Source organism: Falco rusticolus, chromosome 3 (genome assembly GCF_015220075.1).
Source record: "Falco rusticolus isolate bFalRus1 chromosome 3, bFalRus1.pri, whole genome shotgun sequence".
Lineage (NCBI taxonomy): Eukaryota > Metazoa > Chordata > Aves > Falconiformes > Falconidae > Falco > Falco rusticolus.
The window spans coordinates 28,516,579-28,542,868 of NC_051189.1; the positions used below are offsets into that span (position 1 = coordinate 28,516,579).

Sequence of the window (26,290 nt, forward strand, 5' to 3'; positions counted from 1 at the left end):
ATGGATACATGATTTTTGTCTTAAATAATTGAAGCTTTGCTTTTATGTAAAATATAGAAATTAATATTGTTTTACTCTTTCATTTGATACTGCTCTCATCAACCTTACTGAAAAATGAGGTAAAAACCACTAATTCAATTTGAGCCACACTTCTATTATCTTTAGCATACAGTGTTCCCTTTTCTTCCCTTCCACTCTTCAGTGGATTTAAGTACTTTCAAAGGTTTTCAACTGTTTTGATTTGTTATACAAGATCAAAGTATGCAGACATACATAACAATAGCAAGTAGTGGAGCTGTCAAAAAAACTTAATGTTTTGCAGCTTCTAACTCTTAGATATTTGTCTTTCTAACTGTAAGGAATGGACATTGAGTTTTATATTCCAGTGACATACTCAAAAAATTTAAATCACCATAGGAACAGCAGCCTTTCCAATTCTTGCAATCAAATATTTTTAGTAAAGCATACCAGCACTGTTTAATCAGCAAGTCAACTGACATTTCAGTATACTCACTTCATCACTCCTACTCACGTTGTCTTCAAAATCTTTAATTCCCATTATTCCTTTAAGGCATATAGCTTGGCAACCAACAAAACCTATTTGGCAATCAAAGAAAAGTTCACCTTTCATAAGGACCTAGTGAGGAGAAAAAATAAAAAGTGATATTTTGAAGCATTTGACTCCATGAGAAATAGAGAAGATGGACACAAGTGAACCCAAATATGTTTAGGATTATACATTTAGAGCTTTAATAAATAGCAAGTTAATCAGAGAGGGCACTTAGAAGAAGGGATTACTTTAGTGTCTGATCAGCAGTAAAAATTTAGGTAAAATTATCTATCTGATTATTACAATAAACATATAAAAATAACAATAATAATAAACATAATATAGCAGAACATAAGAAACCAGTAATGAAATATTTTCAAAATACTTCATTGGTACCTATTTACTACATTATTTACGATGAATCAAAAAACCCTGATAATAGAACATTACCTCAACCGTGGTTCCTTCTTGTTCCCAGCATATAACTTCTTTGGATTTTACTTTCTGAGGGCTGTAATAACTACTTTCAGCTTGCATTTCAGTGAGCTATGAAACAATAGGATAAACACCTTATATTATTCAATATTATTATTTAACAGCAGTAATGTCATTAATATATGGAACTGAAGATGACAAACTAAACTATGGGACAATTTATTAACAAGCAGGAAACAGGTGCAGTTAAACAGCTGTAATGCATTATCCATATTAGAACTTCTAATATTTAACTTCTGGTTGAAGGATGCCGTAATAGAAAGTTTTAAATCCACTTCAGTATTTTTAGCTTGCTTATCTAAAGACAGACTATGTGAAAAGATGAAACAGATACACAGCTGCATTATTAATATGATATCAAATTAGCTTATAAATTGCTGTAAAAATCCATAAATACATTCTTTATTCTTCCCAGCAAATAATTAAACATCATGATAACATTAAGGAAACATTTTGATTACAACCATACTCATTTTTGTTCCTTGTCACAGCAATTGAGAGAAATATGCATTTATATTTCTTGCATTATTTCTATATGAAAATTTAAAGTAGTAAAATACACAGGCTAAAAAGAATATAACCTGCAGCTAAGAAAAAGGAGAAAAGAGGCACAAAATAGTGAAGGTTTTATGCTTTGCATTAAAAAATACTTATGTTTTATTATGTTGAGCAGCTTAAATAGTTCAAATTCTATTTTTTTATATAAAAATATCCACAACTTCCATTATTTTCAAGAGTGGATGCACATGGATGTTTTTTCAAATTTTTAATTTGTAATCCAAATGTCCAAGAAAATTGGATGAAAAAAAAATCGCTGATCACCCTTCAGCTGTGTGCGATTATTGCAGAGGAAAAGCAATTAATTGATTAAAAGAACTCAGACATTACAAGAATAATTTTCACCATTATTAGAAAATGCTACATTTAATTTGGCATGATTTTTAGCTGGAACGATATCAACTGTTCAGAATGCTAATGCAGAAACTTGACCTTATTTTTCAACCAAAATACAAACCACAAATTAATTCCATACATTCTTTGCATGCAAACAGAACAATGAATTCTATTTTCCTCCTAATTGTCACCATATTAGTATCATACATCACTTCACATTTAAAATTTATAGAGTATAAGATGTTACGTTTTAAGTACTTTTTATCACTTCCTAATATAAAATGTATAAACTTGCCAATGAAAAATTAGGGAAGCCAAATCCAGCCAGTCATGTTCAAAACAAGATGTTCATACTATTTTTAATGAATTTTCTCACGTAAGGAAAGAGCACAAAAAATTACTACAGTATGACAAAGCACAAAAGAAAGATGCTGAGCCATGACAAATGAGTAGTTTTGGTTGTTTGTTCATTTTTAAGTGGTATCCCAGGGCTATAATTAAAGGAGAAAGAAAAGATTTTCCATTATTTATTTTTAGCCTGGTTTGCTGTTTGGTTTTTTGGTTAGGTTTTGCTTGTTTGTTTGGATTTTTTTAAATGAAGGCTGAAGCAAATTGACACAAAGGCACACGATATTTGTTGATGTCCCCAAATTTTGCAACCAAATGTGCCAGAAGACTGAAGGCTTAAAACATCAACCTCCTGAGAGAATGCCTCCAGCTCCCAAAGTCACTTGCCTCATCCTTTCTAACAGTTGCCAAGCAGCTAAATGCTCTTCTATACCACCAGAGAAAAAATGCTAAGAGAAAGTAGCCATGATGCTCCTCAAAACTCTTGTGCACAGATGACAAGCCAAACAGGCAATAAAGGGACAGGAAGCTGCTAATAGTATTGAGTGTATAATCAGGCCCATAAACATTTTATGATGGTTATGGAATTACTGCGTTAATGTGAAAGGCTCAAAGTCAGAAAAATCAGCCTTAGTTATTCTGCTCCTCGTAGAAACAGTATTTCCTGTTCTGAAGAGTTCTGACTGTGCTCTATATATGTTTGATTGTAAAACCAAGAGACATTTTCTATTATAGTTGTGCACACAGAATCTCTTGCATATAGTTTGGCACGTTATAAGTATTTTGCCAATTCAGAACCCTGATTTTTACTTTCTGTCAGTACATCTCAATATCTTACTCAGACTCTTCATATTCCCTTCTGCAAGCTTACGGAAGGAATAGAGAGAAGCCCAACAACTATTCTGAGATTTGTTTACAGAAAATACTCAAATCTTTCTCTGCATACATAGTTTATAGCTCAGAGCATATGTGTAATTTATCCTTTGTTTCTTTAATTCAGTTCCAGCCCACGGAAAATAATTTAAACATTATCAATTTAAATTCATATTCGCACATATTATAGGGTTTTTTTTAAAAAAAAAAGCATTCCTCCAATTCAGAAGTTATATGAAGCTAAAGCTTTTTTTGTATAGAAATATTTACATCAACTTGATGGATAGAATACTGCAATAAACATTCATAGAAAGTTTTTTAAGCTTTCTCTCCCATCAAAAAATACCAGTCTAAGTAAATTAAGTGGTTTCCCTTCAAGATTAAAATGTTAGCACTCACATTCTAGCTCAAATAGCAATTAACAATGCACACTGCAATTAACAACACATTATGAAGCAAAAGGAGCTTTCTTGACATTATTGGTTGTTATTTGTTAATTTCATATTCCATCTCAAATCAAATGGTATACAAGCACTCAGATAATCTTTAGGTACTTTCTCAAGAAGCCAAATAAATCCTATAAGACACAGAAAAATACTTACCTTAAATGTCACTGTTGCCTTTGTACAGTAAAACCCAATTGAAATAACGGGATCCTTGAGGGACTGAGATTTCTGCTGATGTAGCATTGTTCCATCATCAGTTCCACTAGAATCATTCTCTTCATCATCATAACTCACAATAGCAGGAACCAAAGACCAAGCCCAAGAAACCCACCCTTGCTGCTGGTCATCGTCTTGATGCAAATAAGGATCTTGATTAATATAATGTGTAGAATGTTGCATCACAGAGCTTGTTTCATCTTCTGTGCCTTTTAAAACAAAAAATAAGTCAAATTTCAAACCAACCATGCTCAAAAATTAGTTTAGTATACTCAAAATTATAGTATGTGAAATTTAACTAGGACAGTACTCCACATACCATTCTCTGATATTTGGTTTATAATGATAGAAAATAAGTAGAAATACTAAATTTCTGAATGTTTCCAAACACTTGATTCATTAACATTTTCCTCCAATAAAATATTAAGAGGTTTTGCAGTCATTTTATTATCATGCATTTGCAGTGAGACCAGAATTTGTCATATATACCATACACTTTCAAGATTTCTTCCATTAGAGCCCTTCTGAAGTTGCAAATTAAACCCTACTAAATAACAATATATTACAGTCTTAGTTTTTATTTTTAAAATGAAATAAAAAAGGATTTCAATTGAAGAAGCCATAATAAAGAAAATGTAAATGTATCACAGATCCAAAAATTAAGGTTGAAAATCTCCTTTGTTTAAATGTCAGCTTTTCAAGTATTCAAAGACACAGGTTTATCTATGCTCAAAAAAACTGGTACACCACCTGTAAGGTAAAAAAACCAATGCTGGTCTTTGTGAAAAAAATACTAGACATAGCATACAGAACAAAAGATACAAGTCTAAGATTCACGATCCAAATAGGTAACACTGTGCATGTACTAACAGCACAATTAACTTAGCCTATCTGGCTTCATCATTACTCTTATTGGACTCCCAAGGGGTATTAACCACTTGAGAATTCCCATAGACAGTACAGGATGCAGTACTGTTCCCACAGAGGAACAATATTGAATGTATTACTTACACAGAGAACAGAAATACGCATATTCCATATTTGGATTTACTTTTTTTTAAAAATGGAGATCCCATTCTTACAAGTTTTGGAGCTTTTAGTCTTTCAGTCTAGTTATTTATACACTTGTGTAATGGGAGAAAGCATAATAAAAAGAAAAACACACTCATGAGAATTCTCTGCACATGCTTAGAGGAGAGGACACCTCCACCCACAAGGGCAATGCAAGCTTCCTTCCTGCCCTCATCATAAAATGATGCCAGAGATCAGATTTCATTCCAAATGTAAATCTTGAAACACAGGAAATACAGAAGAGGTGTACATGAAGTCTCAGAAGTGGCCAAGAGGCAGAAGGAAAAAGAATTGATATGGAGCATGACTCAAGTAGCTTAGCCCAGATTGTTGTTGGCAAGCACAAAAGAAATGGTAGAAGGTCTGTCAAAAGAGAAAAAAAAACATGTGGAGGTGTAGGACCTGGGTCAGCATAGCCATAAGATTAAGCCATCATTTAGCACACCACTTGCTGCGGTATGCATACACACAGAGACAGCAGTACAAGGTGCCAAATAATAGTTTGGTTTATAATATTTATTAATGTTTTGGAAGCTATTACAATCAGATAGAAGAGCAGCTAGATTAAAATGACGGTATCTATATACTGTGCGACAGAAGATAGAAAAAGCAGAAGATAGGTGTATCTTCTATCACTAAACTGAAACTACTACAACCGTTATGTAATCAACAATCAAACTCTGGAACAAATGCACATGAGCAAAGTGCTGGGTAAAATTCCTGTTTTACATACATGAGTTCGTTAAAGGACAAAATGCTCCTACTCATCAGGTTTCTAAATTCACTCTTGCTAGCAACCCGTAGCGAGATCACACTGGAATAATCTTGCTTCACAGTGCTGGGCAGTAATTCCAGTTAAGCACATTTAATATCAATTACAGAATTGCAGTGTGACTGCATCTCACTGTTTCCATGTTCAAATCAAGCTTGATCTCCAGAAAGTCACCCTCTTTTCTTTTAAAGAGTTTGAGATACTTATCTCTAAGAGTCTGGAACCTGCTATCTCTCACCATGAGTCTGGAACCAACCCAGTAGAAAAATCACTCCCTTAGTATTTATTTATTTTTCTGCCTGTGTTAGCCTTCAGCCAGGTAAAGCTGATCCAGCTTAGCCTGTGGCTACATAAATACAACTGCTGGCACTAAGAGAGAGGGAATGCATCACCATCCCTGCTGGCAACAGTATAAATTTTCATCAGGTTGAATCAACCATGAAACTGCATAAATGAAACCTGGTAAGTACTTGACAAGCACAGCTGTAGATGCTCATTCTTGTATCACTAAATAATGTAAGTATTAAAATCCATTTCCTCTTCCATATTTTACCTGCTATAAGCTAAAGAAACTACTGCAAACTCACAGCTAAGAAAACATTATCATTAGTTATGAATACAAAACTTATGGAATAAATCATGTTTTAAAACAAACAAACAGATAAATTTGCAAGGAACCAGAGTTATCTGGCCAATAACAACAGGTTTGGTGTTGATTTTGAATATGCAATAGCCCTAAAATCTGTCCTTGCAGCATGAACTCTCCTTGGAGAATCTCAGATGTAACAACATATGCTTTCAGTGCAATAAATATTTTCTGTATGCCTTTCCTTTGCATATATTTATTACGTAAGGAATGCACAGAAATTACTAACATACAGGAAAAAAAAAAGTTCAATGTTCGTAAAAATCCCCCCTAATATGTTTATACTATTTAGTGACTGTGTTGCCAAACTACATTTTATTCAGAAGATGCTAATTTTGGATCTATACCATAGAAAGACAATAAATTGACTGTCACAAGATAACTCATATTTACTATGCTAGTAGCTTAAATTTTTTATGTTTAACTAGTTTTACTTCACAGTACATCTTAAAAAACAGTGGGACTCATGATCTATGCACAGACATTACACTCGCACAGCAATATCGATGAAGGGGATTGCACACAACTGGAAATGATACCAACACCAGCAGAAAGTAAAATCCTACATACCAAATTCTCATCTGAAAGGTATTCCACATTTCCTTTTGAAAGCAAGTGTACCACCAACACTTTGTAGTTGAAAATCTGATCCCATCATAATTATAGCATGAATACAATATTACAAAGAAGTCACACACTCAAGTGACAGCACTTTTACACACCTAGGAGGTATCACACTTACTTTGTACAAGAGAACCCACTACAGTGATCTGGGTAGCCATGAATCAGTACTGCAAAATAGTAAGACTTAAAGGTTTTGTCTTATTTCTGCATTGAGGAAATCATCTTCCTTAGGCTCTGAAACCTACTAGACCAAAATATGCTCCCACCTTACAAACGCAAATGAAGGGGGGGGAGGGGAAAACATAACTTCCTTTTACTGCCGAGTTGTACAGTCCACTGGATATGGATTGTGACTAACATAAAACAGTTTCAAGTTCACTCTAGATAATCCACTCTTTCGAAGTATGTGCCTCCATCTATTAAACAAGCATCCCCCAGCTTCTACTCCTAGTCTACCTGTTTTGTCTTACTGTAAATTGGAACTACCCTAGTGAAGAACTGATGGATCAGGAAGGAGAGATCGAATCACCTTCCAAATTTGTAAAGAAAATTCCGAATAAAGAATCATGCCACAACAATCCTAAAGTGCTGAAATAACACCAACAATTAGCCTGGAGTGCTCCCTATGATACTATTTGGGGTTGCTAATCAATTATTTTAATTCCAATTACTTAAACAATATCCCAACCTCAATAAAATTAGAATCAGATGTATGAGCTATTGAAGGGTGAGCTACAAAACAAATGTCAGTGATTTTATAACAGCAGAGCCAGGACAAGAGGTAGGATATCTTATTTTCTATTTTAATGGCAAAGAAGACTAAACAATGTGAAATATCACAACAAAAGCGCAAGTGCCTCTGGATTGAGGTACCAGTCACAGGACAATTAATCTTAGATATATAACTGCAGACACCCAGTAGGGAGAGGAAGTTGTTAGTTATCTACAATGCCAATCCAAAACGTGGTTTTGTTTCATATCCCACATACAAGTTCAAGTGGATCAACTGGAAATAAACTTTGCTTACTGAAAGCACTTAAAAAAAAAAAAATTTGCTTGCATTCTGCCATCTACATTAAGCCATTTTTAAAATCAGCAGCAGAAAACCGGCCTGATATTTAAACTTTTATGTAATAAGTAAAACCAAAAGGTCACCTGTAACACATGCCTTTCAAAGATTTAATCAGATTTTTGGGGGTCTATACTTTAGAAAGAGTATTAAAGTTTTTCAAGAAAAAAGAAAATGGCAAGATAACATGACATGGATGTTTAAAAGGCATTCATAAAAATCTTATTCTCTACAAAAACGTTATAGTTCCTACAACAATAAAAATATTTAATATAAATTTAATTTCCCCAATTCAGGGAAGATTTAATCTTGACTTATTTAATTTGCTACTCATTTTAACTGCTGCTCATTTAACTGATGTTAACAGATGTAAGCAATTCTATGTGCCTAAACACACAGTATTGCAAATTAATGAAATCTGAACATCTCCATAAATGAGCTCGATACCAGTTCTCAGCATATGGGATCTCAGTGCATTGTAACTGGTTGCTATTACAGATGCCTGAAACAAAGTTACTCACTGTCACACTGGCCGTTAAGACAGCTGCACGATGCACTGACCCCACAAGCCCCGTTATGGAAGTGTCTGTCTATGCTGCATCTTTACAGTCTGTTGAAATATGGATTGCAAGTATACCTACTGTTCCTTGAGAGGATATCTGCATGTACACACAAGGAAGAAGCTCCAATAGTGGAGCTAGGTGACTAGGGGGGGGTAGAGGGAAGGAAAAAAAAAAGAGACTGTGGGATTTACTGCACAGGTCACTTAGCCCACAAAACATGTGAACACACTGAGAGCTGAAACAATATTATCTGCCTCAGTACAAAGATCATATGTGTATCTCCATCTCTTTAAACCTCAAGAGAAGACAGACAAAAAGTGCACGGATGAAAAATACACAGGCAAGTGTAATTTGGCACACGTAGCCTTTCATCCTGACATAGTTTCAGTCAAACTGGGGATCATTTTCTCCACTGTTTAGGAGTAACTCTCCTCTACCAGAACTCCTTAACACAGTGCACAGGTGCTCAGTCAAGTATGGATAAGTAAGTCTAATCTCTCCCATTTTTATCCTAACAGAATATTGCAGAGTCAATTGCTTCTCCAACAACTAATGTTCACCTAGAATTTCTTGCTGTCACAAATTATTTGCATCCGTTCTCTCAGTCAACTCAAATCTTATATTCAGCCCAAAGCTATATTAAACTCATTCTCTTGATCTGCTCTTTGTTCCATTGGTATCCCAAAAAAATTCCCTACACTACTGCACTTACCACCAAGTTTTCAATAAGGAGCACTTCAGCCCACTACAAATTTGAGTTTGATAGGGTCTATGCAACATTTTATTCTGTTTCGTGTTGTAAACATGTTTACTCATATTCACACAAAGGCTTGCTTTACTTTCATTTAGTTTTTTGAGAGTAAAGATCATGAAAAGGTCAGCGTGCTTTACAAATATTAGAAAATTTCACAATATTCCTCTGGGATAGAAGGATACCATTATATTGCCATTTTACACCTGGGAAACATGCTTCATATGCTGGAATCACATCTGCCATGGATTTCATTTCATGAAAGAAAAAAAAAAAAATTCATAACACAGAATCTCAAGGCAATCATTCAGTGGCGGCAGCACCAGGAACCGTAAAACAACTCAGAAGCTCAGTAGATCATACTGATCATGATTCCAGCTTCTCACATCTGTCTCAAGCTTCTTCCCTAGCATCTCCTAACATCAGCATGCGGACCCATCCCAGCTGCTTGCTCAACTGCCCTGCATCCCCTCCCTTAGCCATGCAACTTCTCATTTTCAGTCCATTGTCTTTCTTTGCCCAGCAAGTGCTAGACTTGCTCTGCTTAAACTTCTTCTGTTCTTCAGACCTCTCAGATCACTCTTTACTTAACCAGCTCTAGTATTTCAGCCTTAGATCATCAACCTCAGCAACTCCATCCAAATGAATTCCAGCTCTCCCTTGCATCCTGGTTTCTTGTCCCCTTTCATGCCTAAATTGTTTTCATTTCTATTAGCATTAGTCCATTTTTTCCACCACAAACCAAAAGCTTATTCTCAAGTCACAGCCCACCACAACTACAACTGCTGGTTCTGCCATAGGCTCTTGCCCAAACCCTTCTCACTTTTCTGTCTCTCTGCACTGAAATACATCCATTTCCTCCTTCACACTACCAGTACAGTCAGACATCCAAGCCCACAGTGCAGGGAGCCCTCAACCCCTCAGAAGCAAAAACGCTGTCCAGCCCTGAGCAGCAGCATGGTCCAGTATGCATACAGTACTAAGTGAATTTACACACCACACTGACACTAGTTTCTACCTGTATTTCTAACCTGTAATTTTACTTGTGTATTTTGAATGCTTTCAGCCTAACAGAATTTGGGCAGACTTTACTCAGGCAGCAAAAGAAATGTTCGTGACACAGGCTACCCTGCTGCCTAACCTCAAAGTTTTGGTCTTACATTTGGATATATAAGAACAAACAAACGGCTGCTGGAATATTCTTGGACAGAGGTAGGTAATCAATTATGTCAACAATGACACAATAAAAATAAGTTCTGTCCAAAAGACTAAGAATTAGTGATTACTGAATCCAGTAAATTCTTTTAACTGAAAGAGTGGGGACTGCTTAGTAATAAATGCTGGGTTAAATTGTTCAATGAATTTTCAGAACCCTTTCAAAGAGTTATAAAAATATAATCTATAAAGGAGGTCTGTACATTATTAAACTGTAAAGGATTTAGGCACAATTCCATCAGAATTAGTCTTGGATTTCATGAAGTGTTACTCTTGGAAAAAATGTGGCTCCTATAGCTCGGCAGATAATACATGTAATTTTTTACTGTACTTGATTACATATTTTTTTCTGAAATTAGTAGCACATTTGAAGTTCCCTCAGAAAAGTCCAAACCTGTGGTTAGAAATTTGGATGACAAATGCACCATGGAAGTGGGGTTTTACTTCCTTCTCATACACAGATATAATATGAAAAAGAAAAAAGTAAACTCGCAAACTGATGGTACAGGTAACCTGGTTAATGTGAATTTGGCACTCCTGCTTAACTGCACTAAAGAAGAGGAAAAAATCATTAGATAATTTAAAGTTTTATTTATGGGTCTGTACGCATGCCTACACATATACTAAACTATGCAGGGAACAAGCATAAATAGTATGAAGGAAAACAGTTGGTAACAGTTTTAGCCTGTACGTGGCAAAGCATTTTGCAGTGAAGATAGAAATGAATTCGTTTAGAACTGTTTCTACAGCTCTGGCTTGGCCACCCAACAATTGCCATCTGTTTTGTGTTCTGAAGGAGACAGTTCTGTCAAATAGATATGAACATATAATTAAGTACAACGACAACGTTTGAGCACAGCATAGTTGAACAAAAAAATGCATAGAAAATGACAGATTTCCTCCTTGGTTGTTCTTGGCATTGTAAACCTTAGTCTGATTTCTGACCCTTCTGACAACTCTTGGGTACATCAATGCGAAGTTACATGATATTATTTCTTTTTTAGATGGCAATTTTATGAAAAACTAGGAAGTTACATTCATAGTTATTCAAAAAAAGAATACAAGCCAGATTTACAAACAGCAATTGCAATTCAACCTTCCTGAGGAGATACATTAGAAATAAAGATGACAAGAGATGCACAGCCAAAGATTTTACTCATATTTGGACATTAGAATCTCAAATTCCATTCCAGATGCAGAAGACTCGGTAGGCAGATGCTTTTTGTTTTAACTTTAATCTTCACTGAAACTGTGTTTCTGTTTCAGCACCCATCTCACACCCTAGCCAAAAGCCAGGCAAACCCACATACCTCTCCTATCCAGCTTCCATAGTCTTCCACAGCTACAGCTGGTCGTCCCAGTCTTCTCATTACCCAGCTAATCTTTGTCTCCAATCCTTAGCTCTCTTCATCTGAAACTCACTGCCTACCAGTCCCAGATGTTTTCATATTGACCCATATGATTTCTCTAGTCTTTCAATGTCTTTCCTATACTCCAATTATGCTACTCTCCTTAGTAGCTACAGGAACACAGCTACAAAGTTCAAGCAACTCTTAATACATCATAATTCTCTATGGTATGAAAACTTGGCCAAATTTGTGTGAACTTTGATGGGGACAAAAGATAAATATTCATGGTACAAAGACAAACCTCTGAAAGTAAGGGTAATGCAACTCCTCATAGAAAAGTTCTTAACCCTTTCTTGTGCAAATAGCACAATCAAAACATCTGTTAGATACAAGGAGTTCTTACAATGCATACTAATGATTTTTCTAAAAACTGTATGCTTTTTAAGTCTCAGGAGAAAATTAAGTTAGCGTTTTCAGAATATTTATCGAGTACTTCTAATCATATGTCTTATACAAAAAACCTCCACATTCCTTGTAAGGCAAATAGTTTCCAGTACAGAAAACTGAGCTTTAGAGAAAATACAGGAGAACTATTTACAGACTTCTTACTCGCTCAGTTCCACATAGCAGGAGCATGGCAGAGAATTCTACATCTGTCATGACAGTGAAACTGTTATCTGCGCCAACCAACACTGCAGGCTGTAATTTTCCAAAAAAAAAAAAAATTTCCACTGCAGCCATTCTTCCAATAATGTATTTATTGCTTGAAGCCAGAGAAGACAGCAACACAGGATAAAAAAAAATATATATAAACTTATTATGTAAATTGAAAATGTATTTCTTATACAGAACAAAATGAATTTAATAGTTTACAAAAAGTTTCAAACTGTCATAATACTATGAACATAACCATAGCTTAAGAGTGCCGCATCACCTTCACATATAATTCTAAGAATTTCTAGAAATTATCATGCTTTTGGCTGCGTGATAAGTAACTCTTCCTGCTCTCACAGATCCAACTTCAACCTTGGAAAGATATCCAAGACACTGTCTTGAAGAGATTAAAATTAAAACACAAATCTCTAAACAAGTTTGCTGTTTTTACAAGTGAACTAACTTCTGCTCTACAAAAGCACAAAACCAAGAAGATTCAGAATTTTGAATGGAAGTCCATTCTCCTTCTTTTATTTAGTGCTTGATAGATTGCAAACAGTTTCAAGTTTGGATGTTCAATCACTAAAAAGACAGTACAACATAAGCCAATAGGACTGCTTGACTCTTGAACATTCTGTGTCTGTATTTCACATAGAAGTGAATAAACAGGAAAGTATTTAAGTTCTAATGTCTACTTAGACTTACATTTCCCTTAGATTTTAATATAAACTAGACACCTATATGCCTTTCTTATGTTGCTGCAAATTCCTAACAATTCACCCAATATAAAACCTGAACACTCAAATACATGACATGACACAAATAGGAAAAAAAAAATAAAATAACAATAGTAAAGTTGGTAGCTCCTAACAAAGCCACATAAAATTGAGGCTAGAATGAAAGGTTCACAGCTCAAAATACATCACTGTTGTAACCCTAACAATATTTGGGAAGCAGCAGATGGGAAGCCATCGCACCAAGTTAAAGAGAATTCCCCTTTCATCAGTGCAATGCTCCTCAAAAGATCATGTCACACACAGTAAGTTACAGTGAAATTTCATTGTAGAAGAGGAAATACATGTTATACCAAAAAAAAAAAAGCAGAGGAGAGAAAACAATGTAAAAGGACAGAACAGAAAATATAGTGCAAAGTAACACTTTGCTGTCTAGAACAAATGCTGATATACCTAGTTCTCAATAAGTTTCCAAGGAGGATGGAAAAATACATCACTTGGAACCAGCAGCAGCCACATTTGAACTAAATAAAGTCAAAGTTGCCTAAGGACAGCTGCCTTATTGCACAATATAGCAACAGATAAATCTAAAGCACCCTGCTGTGTCATAAGTCCTAAAACGGTCCTTTTTGATAAAGTTTAAACTCAATTTACTCAGGACTATCAGAATACTTTTCAGAACATAACATGAAAAAGATGTCATAGCACTACAGAGATGCTTTGCAATGACTAGCCTTGGTCACTTATATTTGTTAAAAACTAAGAAATTCATGTTTTTAACATTTCTTTTCTAAATGTAAAAATTGTATTTACCTGTGATATTTCCCAATATATCTTTAGTGTGGCAAATCAAATCTTCACCTTCCCCATCTTTGAAGTTGCCTATTTCTCCATAATAAAGAGCAATCCCAAGTTGCATTACACGTATAAACATAGGAAGTTGCTGATCAGAGATGGAAAGTTTCAAACTTTCAACTAATGTGTGAATCTATAAGATGAAAGAGAACAAAAAACAAGTTATAACAAAGCTCTGTCATCATTAAAGCCAACTTCTAAACCATACAACAACACATGAATTTTGTAAGTACATTCTAATTTCTAAAAACAAAAGCTGCAGTACAACACAAGGCATGGAGCTGCAAACAATGACTGTCAAAAGCATACACTCTTTGGGTCGCTACACAAGAGATCTTCAGGTTGAAGAGTCAAATGCAATGGATTTTGCATATAAAAAAGTATATATACATATTTTTTTTACAATTGTTATTGAATACATTTCTAAAACATAAGTCACATAAGCACATCTGATTAAACTTTTCATTATAGTTACATAAAAATCTCTGCATGCTAAAGAAAACCTAGGTGTGCTGGTTTTAATATAGAAGGTCCTTCATTTTGGTTCTTTCCCACTCCCAAAATTGCTGCAAGTGGACAAGTAACGGCCTGGGGTGTGGAAAGATTCATTCTAACTAAAGTGCATAAAACTGACTTCTCTGGATATTCCAGTTCAAACATGCAATTAAGCAGTTTTCTCTAAATGAACGCAAGCTTTGTAAGACTGTAATTACTAGGAAGAAAATTTATCCTTCTTAAAATATTTTACCTATTTTATTCAATACTTCAGAATATTGTTATGAGCATGTGATCATGCCACAATGACAAAAACACTTGATAAGAAAGCTACCTTCCATGAAAATAAGAGCTGCATAAAACAAAATTATTGTAATAAAATACTTTCTGTAACATTAGACATATTTCTAGCTCCAGGTCCAGTTTCTAAATATTGTGGATTAAAATAACGGAAATAATAAGGCCAACACTGATATGTGGTTACTTCCAATCTGGTTCAAGGAACATGAAAAATTACCGTAAACAGTACTGCACAACCACAAGCAGGTAGAAATACAATATTAAAATAAATAATTGTATAAAAATATACTATCATACTAAGACCACACTAACAAATTTATCAGAATGGTGCAGGTTGGAAGGGACCTCTCGTGATCATCTAGTCCAACTCCCCTGCTAACGCAGGTTATATGAGTAAACTAATAAAGCCACAGCCTTACTCATACAGAATGAGTCACAATATAGTATCAGCCATTTAGATGGACTACAGGAGAGATTTTCAGTATCAGAACTCTGCTGCTATTTAAAATTCTCTGAAAGAAAATTGCACATAAAATCCTAATATACATTTTTTACATGAAAAATTAATCCTTTAATACCAATGTTCAGGGCCAGTTGATTATAAGTTACCAATAATAAAACTTGTCTGTGCAGACAGACAACAGGAAGGATAAGGAGTGTAAAACTATCTCAAAATATGGAAAGGAAAAAAAAAAAAAAATTATGTTGTTCAGAAGCCTTTTAAGAAGTCACACAAGGGGCATATTTCATAGTGAAGGACCAGAACACTAGGTAGCACTGCAGCCAATGAACCCACTATATAATTATCTTACACTCCTAGACTTCTTACATGGTACTACCCTCCCACTGTGAGCCTGCTCTTACATTGCCAGTGAAACACATCTGCCCCTCACTAAGTTGCCTCATCTCACTAAAACTGGCAGAAAACTCTTTCTTCTCATCCAGTTAGCCTTCTGTCAACACGGTGAGTTGATTTAGAGGACTGACAGGTGAGACAAATGTCAGTACTGCTGCAAATAGGAAGAGGTAGGACTGACATCCTCAGTGCAAGTCAGTTTGTCTGTCTCATGGTTGTCTCATACCATGATGATTTCAACAAGAACAGCAACACAAAGCTTAAAACTTAAATCATTTTACATATGTTTTGCCTCCTCCTCCCATGTATAGTATTCCCATTCTAAAATTGAAAATAGGAGCTTAACGTTACCAACTTAAAAGCATTCAAATACATATCCAGGTACCCAAGCCCTCCTTTTGAGAAGTCTCAACTTAAACTCATGAAGATCAGTTTGGCCAAAATTTTGCAATAGACAGAGCAGTCAAAATTATACAGGTTATAGAAACATTCTAGTCCCTAACAAGAAAACAAAAGACCACATGCTACTGCAAACATGGAAGTCTTGGAAACTTTCACTCAGGACTGAAAAACAGATGTTCTTTACCAAGAGAACAACACAGAGTATGAAAATTTTCATTATAAAGGTCTTCACAGATTTTGAGAGAAAGACTGTGTGCTGCTTGCTTTTGTCTTTAGCTGGGAAACAAGCCACCAGAACCCAAGCTGCTGGCATTCCATGATCTACCCTTCAGACACCCTGAAGCTACAAAAAATTTATTGCAGTGGAGACTTTAAAAAGCTTGAAGCATCCTTGAATTAATTGCATTAATGAAGTTGTTCTATTTACTGATAGCTGTCTTTACTTCAACTGTAAGAAAACAGAGCTATGTCCATTCAGTATTTTAAAGATGGCCTTTTTTAAAAACTGCACCCTGATCATCCACAGTGCACAATCTCCACGCATACAACAAATCAGAAAGTTAGCAAATGTAAAATTTGTGAGGGTCAACAGGTTTGTAGATCTAATTATTGCATAATGGCACGGTAGTGAAATATTACAAAAGACTTAAGATTAAAAAATTACTACCTTTGGACAATTCTTCTTTGGATCATAACAAACAGTTATTAATTCACTTCAATATTAAACTAGCATCATGTATAAATGTTTTGATTTGAGAACATTTCTGAATATATTCATAAACAGTATTTTATGTTTAAAGATTGAAGAGAAGAAAAAGTAAGGAAAAAATTTAAAAGACAAAATTTAGAAGGAAGACAAAAAGAAAGATAAATTATGTGCAACAAAAAAAAAAAAATTCAGACTATATAGAAAAAAGATTAAAGACATCTTGGAACAAAACTAAGCATGCCTTAAAAAAAGGGCAGAGGCAATAAATGACTACCAACAAAGGTAATCAGAAAAGTTTAATACCATTTTAATCAAGTAACTAATGCCTCAGTGCATTCCAGTATGAGTTTTATTTTACGCCAGTTTCCACTAAAAATTTTAAGTAATAATATAATCATTGTCATTTTTACAACAATAGTATCATTTTAAACTATATGGAAGGCTGTGTCAGCATTTCCATTGAACTGTGCTGTCAGAGACTTGCAATCTGATCACAAACTTTTGCTCTGCAAAACTGGTATATAGGACTTCCGCTGGGTACAGATTACTTCTCCAAAATTCACAGAACTGTTCAGCTAGTTTAAAAATCAGGCTTTTTAACAATTACTGTCTAGATGCAGTAATCATACTGTCACCACAGAACGTGAAGACCTTAACTGATGAACTTATAGACAATCATATGACGACTCCTTACTGGAGTTCATATAGATTCTAAATGTAAGGCACATGGTTGAATTCCTAATATCATTTAATATACAAGTTCTTGAATACATAATTTATATATATATATATACACACAAACTAAACTACACACCTGAATATTATTTTTTATTAAAACTTGGGAAAAGCCTATATGAAGTCTGCCTCTTAATTTAAGAGTTCTCAACTAATTTAATTGGCACCACTGGCATTCATTGAGAGGGGGACGGAGGGAAGATGAACCTTACATATTTAGTCTCTCCCACTCTTTTTTTTTTCCCTCCAACCCTCAATTTTGCTTCTGCACTACAAAACATAAGCATGCCACCAGTGCCAGATGTCCACGAGTAATACTGCACCACTGCTCACTAGGAACTGAGCTTGGCTTGCTAATCCATTTCACATGGTTCCCTAAATAGTGTTAATACACTGAAACTTCTTGTTATTTATAAGAGTTTGAACTGCATTTGAAACAGTAAGTAAAAAATCCTCTCCATCTTATTGCAGGCATATTAAAGAATACAGGTTGCGTTTTTTTCTTTACGAGATTGCCTGCAGACATATTTTTTTTTCCTTATAATTATTGTTCTGTTTTAAAACTTCAGGAAAAACAGAAAAGCTTAGACAGTAATAGCTTACATGCTATTACTGTACATAGACTAATTGCATCATATGAATAAAAAAATCAAAAAAACCTCTCCTTTAACAAAAACTGCATTAGCTTTTCATTTTACATTTCAAAGTATATTTTGAAAAACTCAGCTTCACAAATGAGTAGCAAAAAAATTATTTTGGATACCTACTTTAATAATAGATGGCATTTTGGAGTTGAGGTTGTCATAAGTAAAATGCATACGAGTCTTGAAGGAACATTTGTAGAGCAGAGGTTCCTGGTAAAATTCAATTTTACCACTAGCATTTCTCTTATCAAGACATACTGTGCAGTCAGAGAAGTTGATCATCTTTCTCAGTACCAGATCGGTGGCTTTTAAAACAAGTATATAGGTTAAAAAAACATACTGCATAAGAAAACACATTTATGCATAACTTATTTTATCTAGAATAAAAGAAATCAAGATAATTGTGTAGTCATTATTTAAATCATCAGCAGAGTACTTAAATTAAATTATTGTCTTCAGTCACTTAAGCATCATAGACTTTTTCAGCTGAATACTTTAAAAGTGAGGACTAATTAGTTACATGCAACTCAAATTTTAATCCATTCACTATGCCTCAGACCTGTTTATAAAATACGAGTACTGCTTCACGTGCAAGCATAAGACCAAATATTATTCTCATTATTCTCCCAGAAGGTCTTGCATATTTTCCCCAAAAGATTTCTTTAAAATCTTCCAAAGTAAACAAGAGCTATTATAGTAATCTTAACATGAAACATATATTGTAATTTTGACATATTAGTTTCTAATAATTTTAGCCAGAACAAAGAGATCGGTCCAGTGGTCAGGAAACCATACATTACATTCCCCAATCCACTGGAGATCTTCCGTGTGATCTTGAAATATTCTTACTGTGCCCAAATTCCACCTCTGCCAAATGTCAGTAAGAACACCTAGACTGATAGGTGAATGTTGGTAATTTAAAAACTGAGACATTCAGATACTGCAGACCAAGATAAAAATCAAGAAGTAGGGTGGGTTTTTTCCTGAAAACATGCAGCATAACAAAGCCTATCTTGCACTTTGTATGCCACACTCACTACAGTGCAGCATGTTTTACTATCTCTCTAGCCAGCCTGTTTAAAGAATTTTAAGGTCATCACAAACAATTACACTGGAATGCCTTAAGATGCCACTGCACATTCACAAAAACAGAAACAGATTGCCTAAGCACTCACTGCTACCCACAAGCACAAAATATAATGTAATCACAAAAGGATGACAAGTATGAGCAGAGAGGACTACAAAACACTCTATATAATTATATGTGATTGTACAAGTATGCGTTAAGAATCAATTTATATTATTATAATTGACTCTAATACGAAGGACAAGGGAAAAACTGTTAAGAAATGAAGACAGGCAGAAAGTATCTTCCTTTCAACATAAAAAGCCAATTTTATTACACTTGCAAATTTCCAGATTATTTTAAAAGTACCTCCACTGGGATTACATAAAACCAACAACAACAAAAATTTCTCACCAGATATGTCCATAAATGCTCGATCCCAAAACTCATCCACTGTATAGCATTCTGCAGAAGTGATGTTGACTGACAGAACAATATCATCCTCCACATACTTTAATATGAGATTGTTGATCACAATGTTGACATTGTTTACAACACGCCTAATCAAACTCTGAACATAACCTGTAAAACAAAACAAATTCTTAGGAGCTGTAAGGAAGACATGGTCCCAAATTCATTTATTCCTGAAGTCACCATTTCCAACTTGTATTCGTTTTTTAAATCAAAATAAAGTAAGTATCATTGTCCTTTATTTATCAAAAAAGTCACAGGACTTAAAACGTTAACAATCAGTGCAGCTAAATCTATCAGAATCCTGGAAAAGCAATAAACTGTAGGGAAAAAAATTTGTAAATACCAGGAATATAATATAGTACAAGAGATGAATTTTTGGTGGCATCAATCAACTTTCAAACTAATTAAGAAAACAGAAGACTCTGGATTTTTGTAGACAAAGAATTTAAATTACTAACTTCTTTACTTGGAAGATATTTAGAAATAAGTTTGGAAAAATCAAACAACAGTTGCTAGGTTACTTTTCAAGTGTTCATATATTACACTTATTTGCCCCCTCACTTATTTTTTGTAAGTTAACTAAACATTAAATACGCCTAGTACCTTTTCTCACTCTAAAAGCTAATATATCCACATCATGCTCAGTAAGACCCCTGTGAGGTATAACAAAATCAGTTTCTGTCAACAACCCAAATAGCAAGCACCTGCACTGAAGTCTGTTGGGAACAAATTAATTTAAATTTTTTCAGACATAATGTGATTGGAAAAATGATCTTGCCTGTGAGCTCCCAGTATGCAGTAAACATTCATATTTTACCAATATGGTAAAGAAATTAAATACTACCCATATTCATGTTTTACGTATACTAAATGTAACTATGAAGCTAACTTGTTTGTGCTAGAAAAAAGAAAAAAAAACCACACAAACCAGGACTTAAAATCTCTGTTATTTAAAATTTATAACATTACTCACATTTTATCCAAAAATGTGTTTAATACATGCTATAGAGTTCTAGTTTGGTAACTGTGCTGAATAAAGGCAATTAACAATATACAGTTTTCAAAAGCTAGCAATAAATGAGACTCACTTATATCAACAATTGCAATTCATATAAAACTTAAAATGAACATTGAAACATCGTGAGATCAATAACAGCAGACTCACTTTGTTACTTCCATTTTACTCTCCTTCTTCTAGATAGTCATCATTTTCACACTCAAATATTACTTTCACCTTGAAGTATATGGAACATTTTACCATTACTTAAGTGATTTCCTCGAGTTCCACAATTGCATACTTACACAGTTGACATAAGACATTTTCCTTTCTCAGCGTTCAAAGCCTCCAATCTCTTCTTTTATTAAATGCAAAAGATTCTTTCAGCTACCATTAGCAGATTATTTTGATTTTGAACATGTACATTTCTATGTTTTAAAAGTATTTAAATATTAAAATCTTAATTGTAAAACAGATCTCATTTCTTACCGTAACTCAGCTTTCTTAATTTTATACTGTTCTTGAGCATACATCACCCTTTGAGGTAAGCTACTTGCAACAGGACAGAACTAGCCTTTTAACATCTCCCACTAGGATTATAATCGTATTAGAATAAAATCTCTAAAATTTTTAGACCATTGTCTACAGAAAGAGGAAATTCAGAAATGCAGCGGAAGTCAAAATTTTGACAGCTTATACTGTCAGATTTCTAACAAAGTGAATTTACCTTTTTTGCATATCAATCCTAAAATATTACAGTAACTAGGTTTTAGGAATTTTCTCACCGACTTCTTAAAATGGTAACTTATTTTTAGGTTATATGAATTCAGAAAACCAGATGGATTATTTCAATAATTAAGGGACATAAGAGACCCATATTCATCACCGGAGCAGTGTAAACTGACCTGTGGATAAATAGAAGCTGGCACAAAGCATTTAGTTGCTTTTAAGTTCAGCATAGAAATGTTTTGCAGACTATGTAACTAGTGACTATAAAATCATAACCAGTAATTTAATTACTATTTTAAAGCAAGCTACTAATTTCATTGAGGTGAAGCTGTCCCTATGCAGCTGCAGAGTTTTTTGGATATCCTACTTTCAAGGGTCTTTCAAAGTCAATCTGATTTATGTTTTCCTTCTGTGAATGACAAACACTACAACTCCAGCAACATAGCTGGAGGAAGGGGACAAAAACAAAACAAAAAAAAGCAAAACAACCCACACCCAACCAAAAGAAACCAACCAACAAGTTCTGAATACTGCTAAAAACTATCAGTAGGAGAAGAGCAACAATTCTTTCATGTGTCCTTTTGCCCAAAAGCATGAAAGAAGGAACAGAATTATATCTTCCAAATGAAACTGGGGTCATAGATTTGAAACAAACTTTTTTTTTCCACACTTCTGCAAGGCATTTACAAACTACTGGCACAGTATATTGTTAAAAATACCGTACAGGTACCAGATGTCTAATTAAGTTTATCTTCAAATATACTAGAATCAGATTCTCATGAGTGAGGATCAGTCTTTTAAGAAAATTAATATAAATTGTAATTCTTACTATTCAAAACAAAGTAACAAGAACATCAACAAGTTCATGTAAAACACGGGGGGGGGGGGGGGGGGGGGACGGACGGGTGTTTAAAAAAAAGGGTTGTTTTAAGTACAAGTGGGAAAAAAACAGGTGGAGGTTGCTTCTTATTCCTGTAGTTTTTAAGTATCTATGACCATCTTTTCACCTAGAATTCAGGTATTCTATGATGAAGTGACTAAAAATATCAGAAAAATCTGTAGAGGTAAATCCTCTCCCGAGGTAAAAATCCACATGTATGCTTTTTCCAAGTTTTCCAGTACCCAGCAGGCTGCACTGCACAGTAATAACTACAACTGCAGTTCCAGATCCAACTCTCCAAAACATGGTAGTACTACACTTGATATCATCAGACTGGTCACATCTAAATACCTTACGTTTAGCAGTGCTCTATTATTACCAAGGCTTTATCTTTAGCTAAGCTTTAACCAGCTCCATCTCTAAGAATAGCGGAGCTAAAGAACAAATCTTTCAACAAATTACAACAGTAGCATAACGCCTATGTCCTCCGAAATCAAACAAATTAAGCAGATGACTCAACATCTTACTAAAACCCAGGATGTGCAAGTAAAAGCTTAGCAAAGCATATCCTATACCACAGAGAATAGAATCTTCCTATAAGGAGGCCTCTAGTCCTCATGGAAGCTGTTTACTACATAGAACCTCTATATTAAACAGCGTTATTTATGCGTCAAAAAAAACCCACAACCAATTGTATTTAGAGAACTTCACCACACGGAAAATAAATCACAGTCCATTCAATAAGGTAAGATTTCACTACTGCCCTCTGAATCATTAGACTTCCCTACCAACACAGTCTATACAGCTGCAGAAGCAATGTGATTACAATGAAGGAGGTGATACTGCCTTACAGTTTCACAGAATCACAAAGTACATAGACAGAATCTATCAAATAATAATATAGGAAGGCATCAGACCTGGTAATTTGCTACGGTACTGCAAATACAAGATGTGCAACTCATATGAGCACACTTATTAAGAACCACAACTATTCATAAAAGACAACGCTCAAACCAATTTTCAATGCACATCTTGCATCTGGATCTGTGGAAGCACATACCTTTTGAAATGTTTTAACTTCATCAGATGTTGACATTACAACAAGCAGACCTCCAGCCTTTCACTAAGACCACACCTTTCTGGAAGGTCCACAGGTAACCCTGACAGAAACAACCTTGGGCAACCAAAACCCTAAAACTGTCACTGAAGGCAACATAGCCATCTAATTCTTTGGCAAGCCTTTGATTCCAGTTGTTCAAGGTGAGACCCAAAGAACCAAAGCCAAGGCACTGGCAGAGCTGCAGTGCTGTCCATGGTAGGAAATGGTGGATGCCAAGAGTCCTGCAAATCCAAGCTACTGGAGTTTATTGGACATCAGAGCTTTGAGAGCCTCCAAACTTGGCTCCTCAAGTACTCATTCCAAAGCAAGATGATACTTTGTAGTATATAATATTCCACACACTAAATTACAATGTTCTCCTTTGTTCAAGGCAAGTATAAACTTTCTCTTAACGAAAGACAGGAAAAAAGCCTAACACAAAACTGTCACATCTTGTAACCCTTCTAAAATGACATGCCACGAGAAGCCAAACTGCAGTTCCTCCCAGTACTCTCCAGTTTCATTTTTCTACACAAAAAAACACTCCCAAGTTTCTGTGCAAACTCAGAATCAACAGTAATCATACATATAGTTCCTCAGACATTTTTTTATCATAGAAATACCTCCAAGTTCAATTGAGCCGAATTCAGGGCCAGGGTGAGGGTAAGGGGGGAAAGTGGTGACCACCAGTAGGTAAAGACCTCTATAAGAAACATCTTTCAGAATTAATACTCTCAAACCCTTATAAAGGAAGAACCTTACCTTTCAAACAACTCTATAAGAATCTCAAAACAAAATGTCTGAAAACATACAAGAAACAGCTTAATGTGAACCACTGAGCAGTTAATGAGCAGTAGAAAACAGAGTGATCTGAAACAGAAGACCGGAGTAGCAGAGAGAAGATAAAAATCCAACACACTACCCCTGTAGTATGTTTCTCACACTGATCTAACTTGTGTTATAAACTAGTTCTGTAAATTTAAAAATTCAACAAAATGGAAGGAAAAAGATAAAAGGATTAACTATGGTTTTTTGCAATGTGGTTCCATTTCATAATATTTGTGTATTTCACTCACCTTTACGTGATTTGTAGGTGGAGAGAAATATAGCAGTTTAACTTAGACACTGTGGTCACCTGAATGAAATTTAGGTATTTTCTATAACTTCAATACAATCCAGCTTCTGAAATTACGGATTACCTGGAGGTAAATCGGAGTCAGGAGAAGCAGACTGCTGAACTCGTCGTGGTTTTACTGCTGACTTGATGCTTTCTGTGGTACTGCGGTTTGTTGAACTGGAACCACAACTTTCATGGTCTTCTTGCTAAAAGAACAGAAAGCAACTGAGTCAACCAAACACAAATAAAATAAATGTGGGGAGAATGACTTGGTAAAGGTTTGGTAAATGAAACTTCTGTTGCTGTTTTCCCATCAATTCAATCCTGTACACGCGTCTAACTACAGAAAGTATTACAAAACAAGCTGGGCAACATAAAAAATTATTTATAATTAATATTTTCAGTTTTATTTAAAAAAAACCAAACACCTCAGTCAATTATTAATTTCAACAGAACACATTTCATCTAGTTGCATTTCTGCTGAAACATTCCTTCAAAGACAGTGCCTTGCAGACTACCAAAACAAATATGAGAAACTACTGAATTTTATGAGCTTACATGCCTGCTCATGCAACCAGCTCAGACAGTTCCAAGATATCAGTCATGTCCTTCCTAATATAGCTAACTGAAGCCAGTTCACAGAACAAAGTATTTTTGCATATTTCTAAAACAGTAAAACATGGCCCCAGAAAAGACAAGTGAACAGAGGGAACCAGCTCATCTTGAGCTTTTATACTGCTTACTCACCTTAAGGAATTCAGAAGCAGGAAACATGGCTCAATTAGATAATATGATATAAGCCTTACAAGTTGAAATTCGCATACACAAGATCTTAATTAGCTGAATTCAGAGTTTTAAATACCCCACTAATATTCCCATTACATTCCAGAATGACAGTTTAACTACAAGACTCAAGTGCAAGAAAGCCAAGAAAAGTAACGCAAATATTCTTTAGAAAAGCAAGTTAGAGAGGAAGCAAATTCTTACAACTTTTGATCCAAGCCAAATTATCTCTCAGTAGATGTAGTCTTTTGCAGAGAAAGAGTGAAACGCTCTCTGGGTCATAGCACTATTAGGATCATGCAACATGTTCACAAGAAGGCGGCTTTGGGGAACAAATGTCAAGTACTGCAATATGAAGCTATAATATTCTTAAGTCCTCTAACCACCAAAAAGCAAACAGCTTACAGTGCTGTGTTTTTCTACAGGATAGATTATGTGTTTCCCTGTACACTAGCTAGCATTTTAAATCATCTCAGAGAAATTACAAGATGGAATCTTCACATTACTTGCTTCTTAATTTTTTTTTGCAATACAAAAAAAAGTTACATGTAATGATACATTTCAAGTAGAAGTCTACAACTTCAAAAAACACTTGAAAACAGTTTCTTCCCTTCCACTCCATGTAAAGAAAAAGAGAATGCAAAGGAAAATTCTCTGATAAAGTGGTAAACACCAATTCACTAAGACAACAAAAAAAAAAAAAAAAAAAAGCAAGATAATCTTAGCCTGGGGAGGAGAGGGAATAGAAGACTGAACTTATTTGGAGAAATTGCTGAAGACAAACCCATTCATACTTTAGAAGGGTAGAGACGCTTCTAAAGGAGGGTGAGCTACAATAAAGTATTTGAGGTTTTCCAGACATCAATCCAGTATTGAAAT

General features: G+C 34.8%; 1 protein-coding gene across 1 annotated transcript in view; it reads right to left on the reverse strand.

Annotated features, from left to right (window-relative positions):
• VPS13B (vacuolar protein sorting 13 homolog B) overlaps positions 1 to 26,290 on the reverse strand; it is a 476,916-nt gene that overhangs the window by 403,901 nt on the left and 46,725 nt on the right. Inside the window, 7 exon segments of the mRNA XM_037379063.1 lie at positions 515 to 637; positions 1,001 to 1,096; positions 3,763 to 4,031; positions 14,084 to 14,258; positions 18,390 to 18,571; positions 19,747 to 19,914; positions 24,711 to 24,834. Coding sequence (XP_037234960.1) covers positions 515 to 637; positions 1,001 to 1,096; positions 3,763 to 4,031; positions 14,084 to 14,258; positions 18,390 to 18,571; positions 19,747 to 19,914; positions 24,711 to 24,834 — 1,137 coding nt within the window.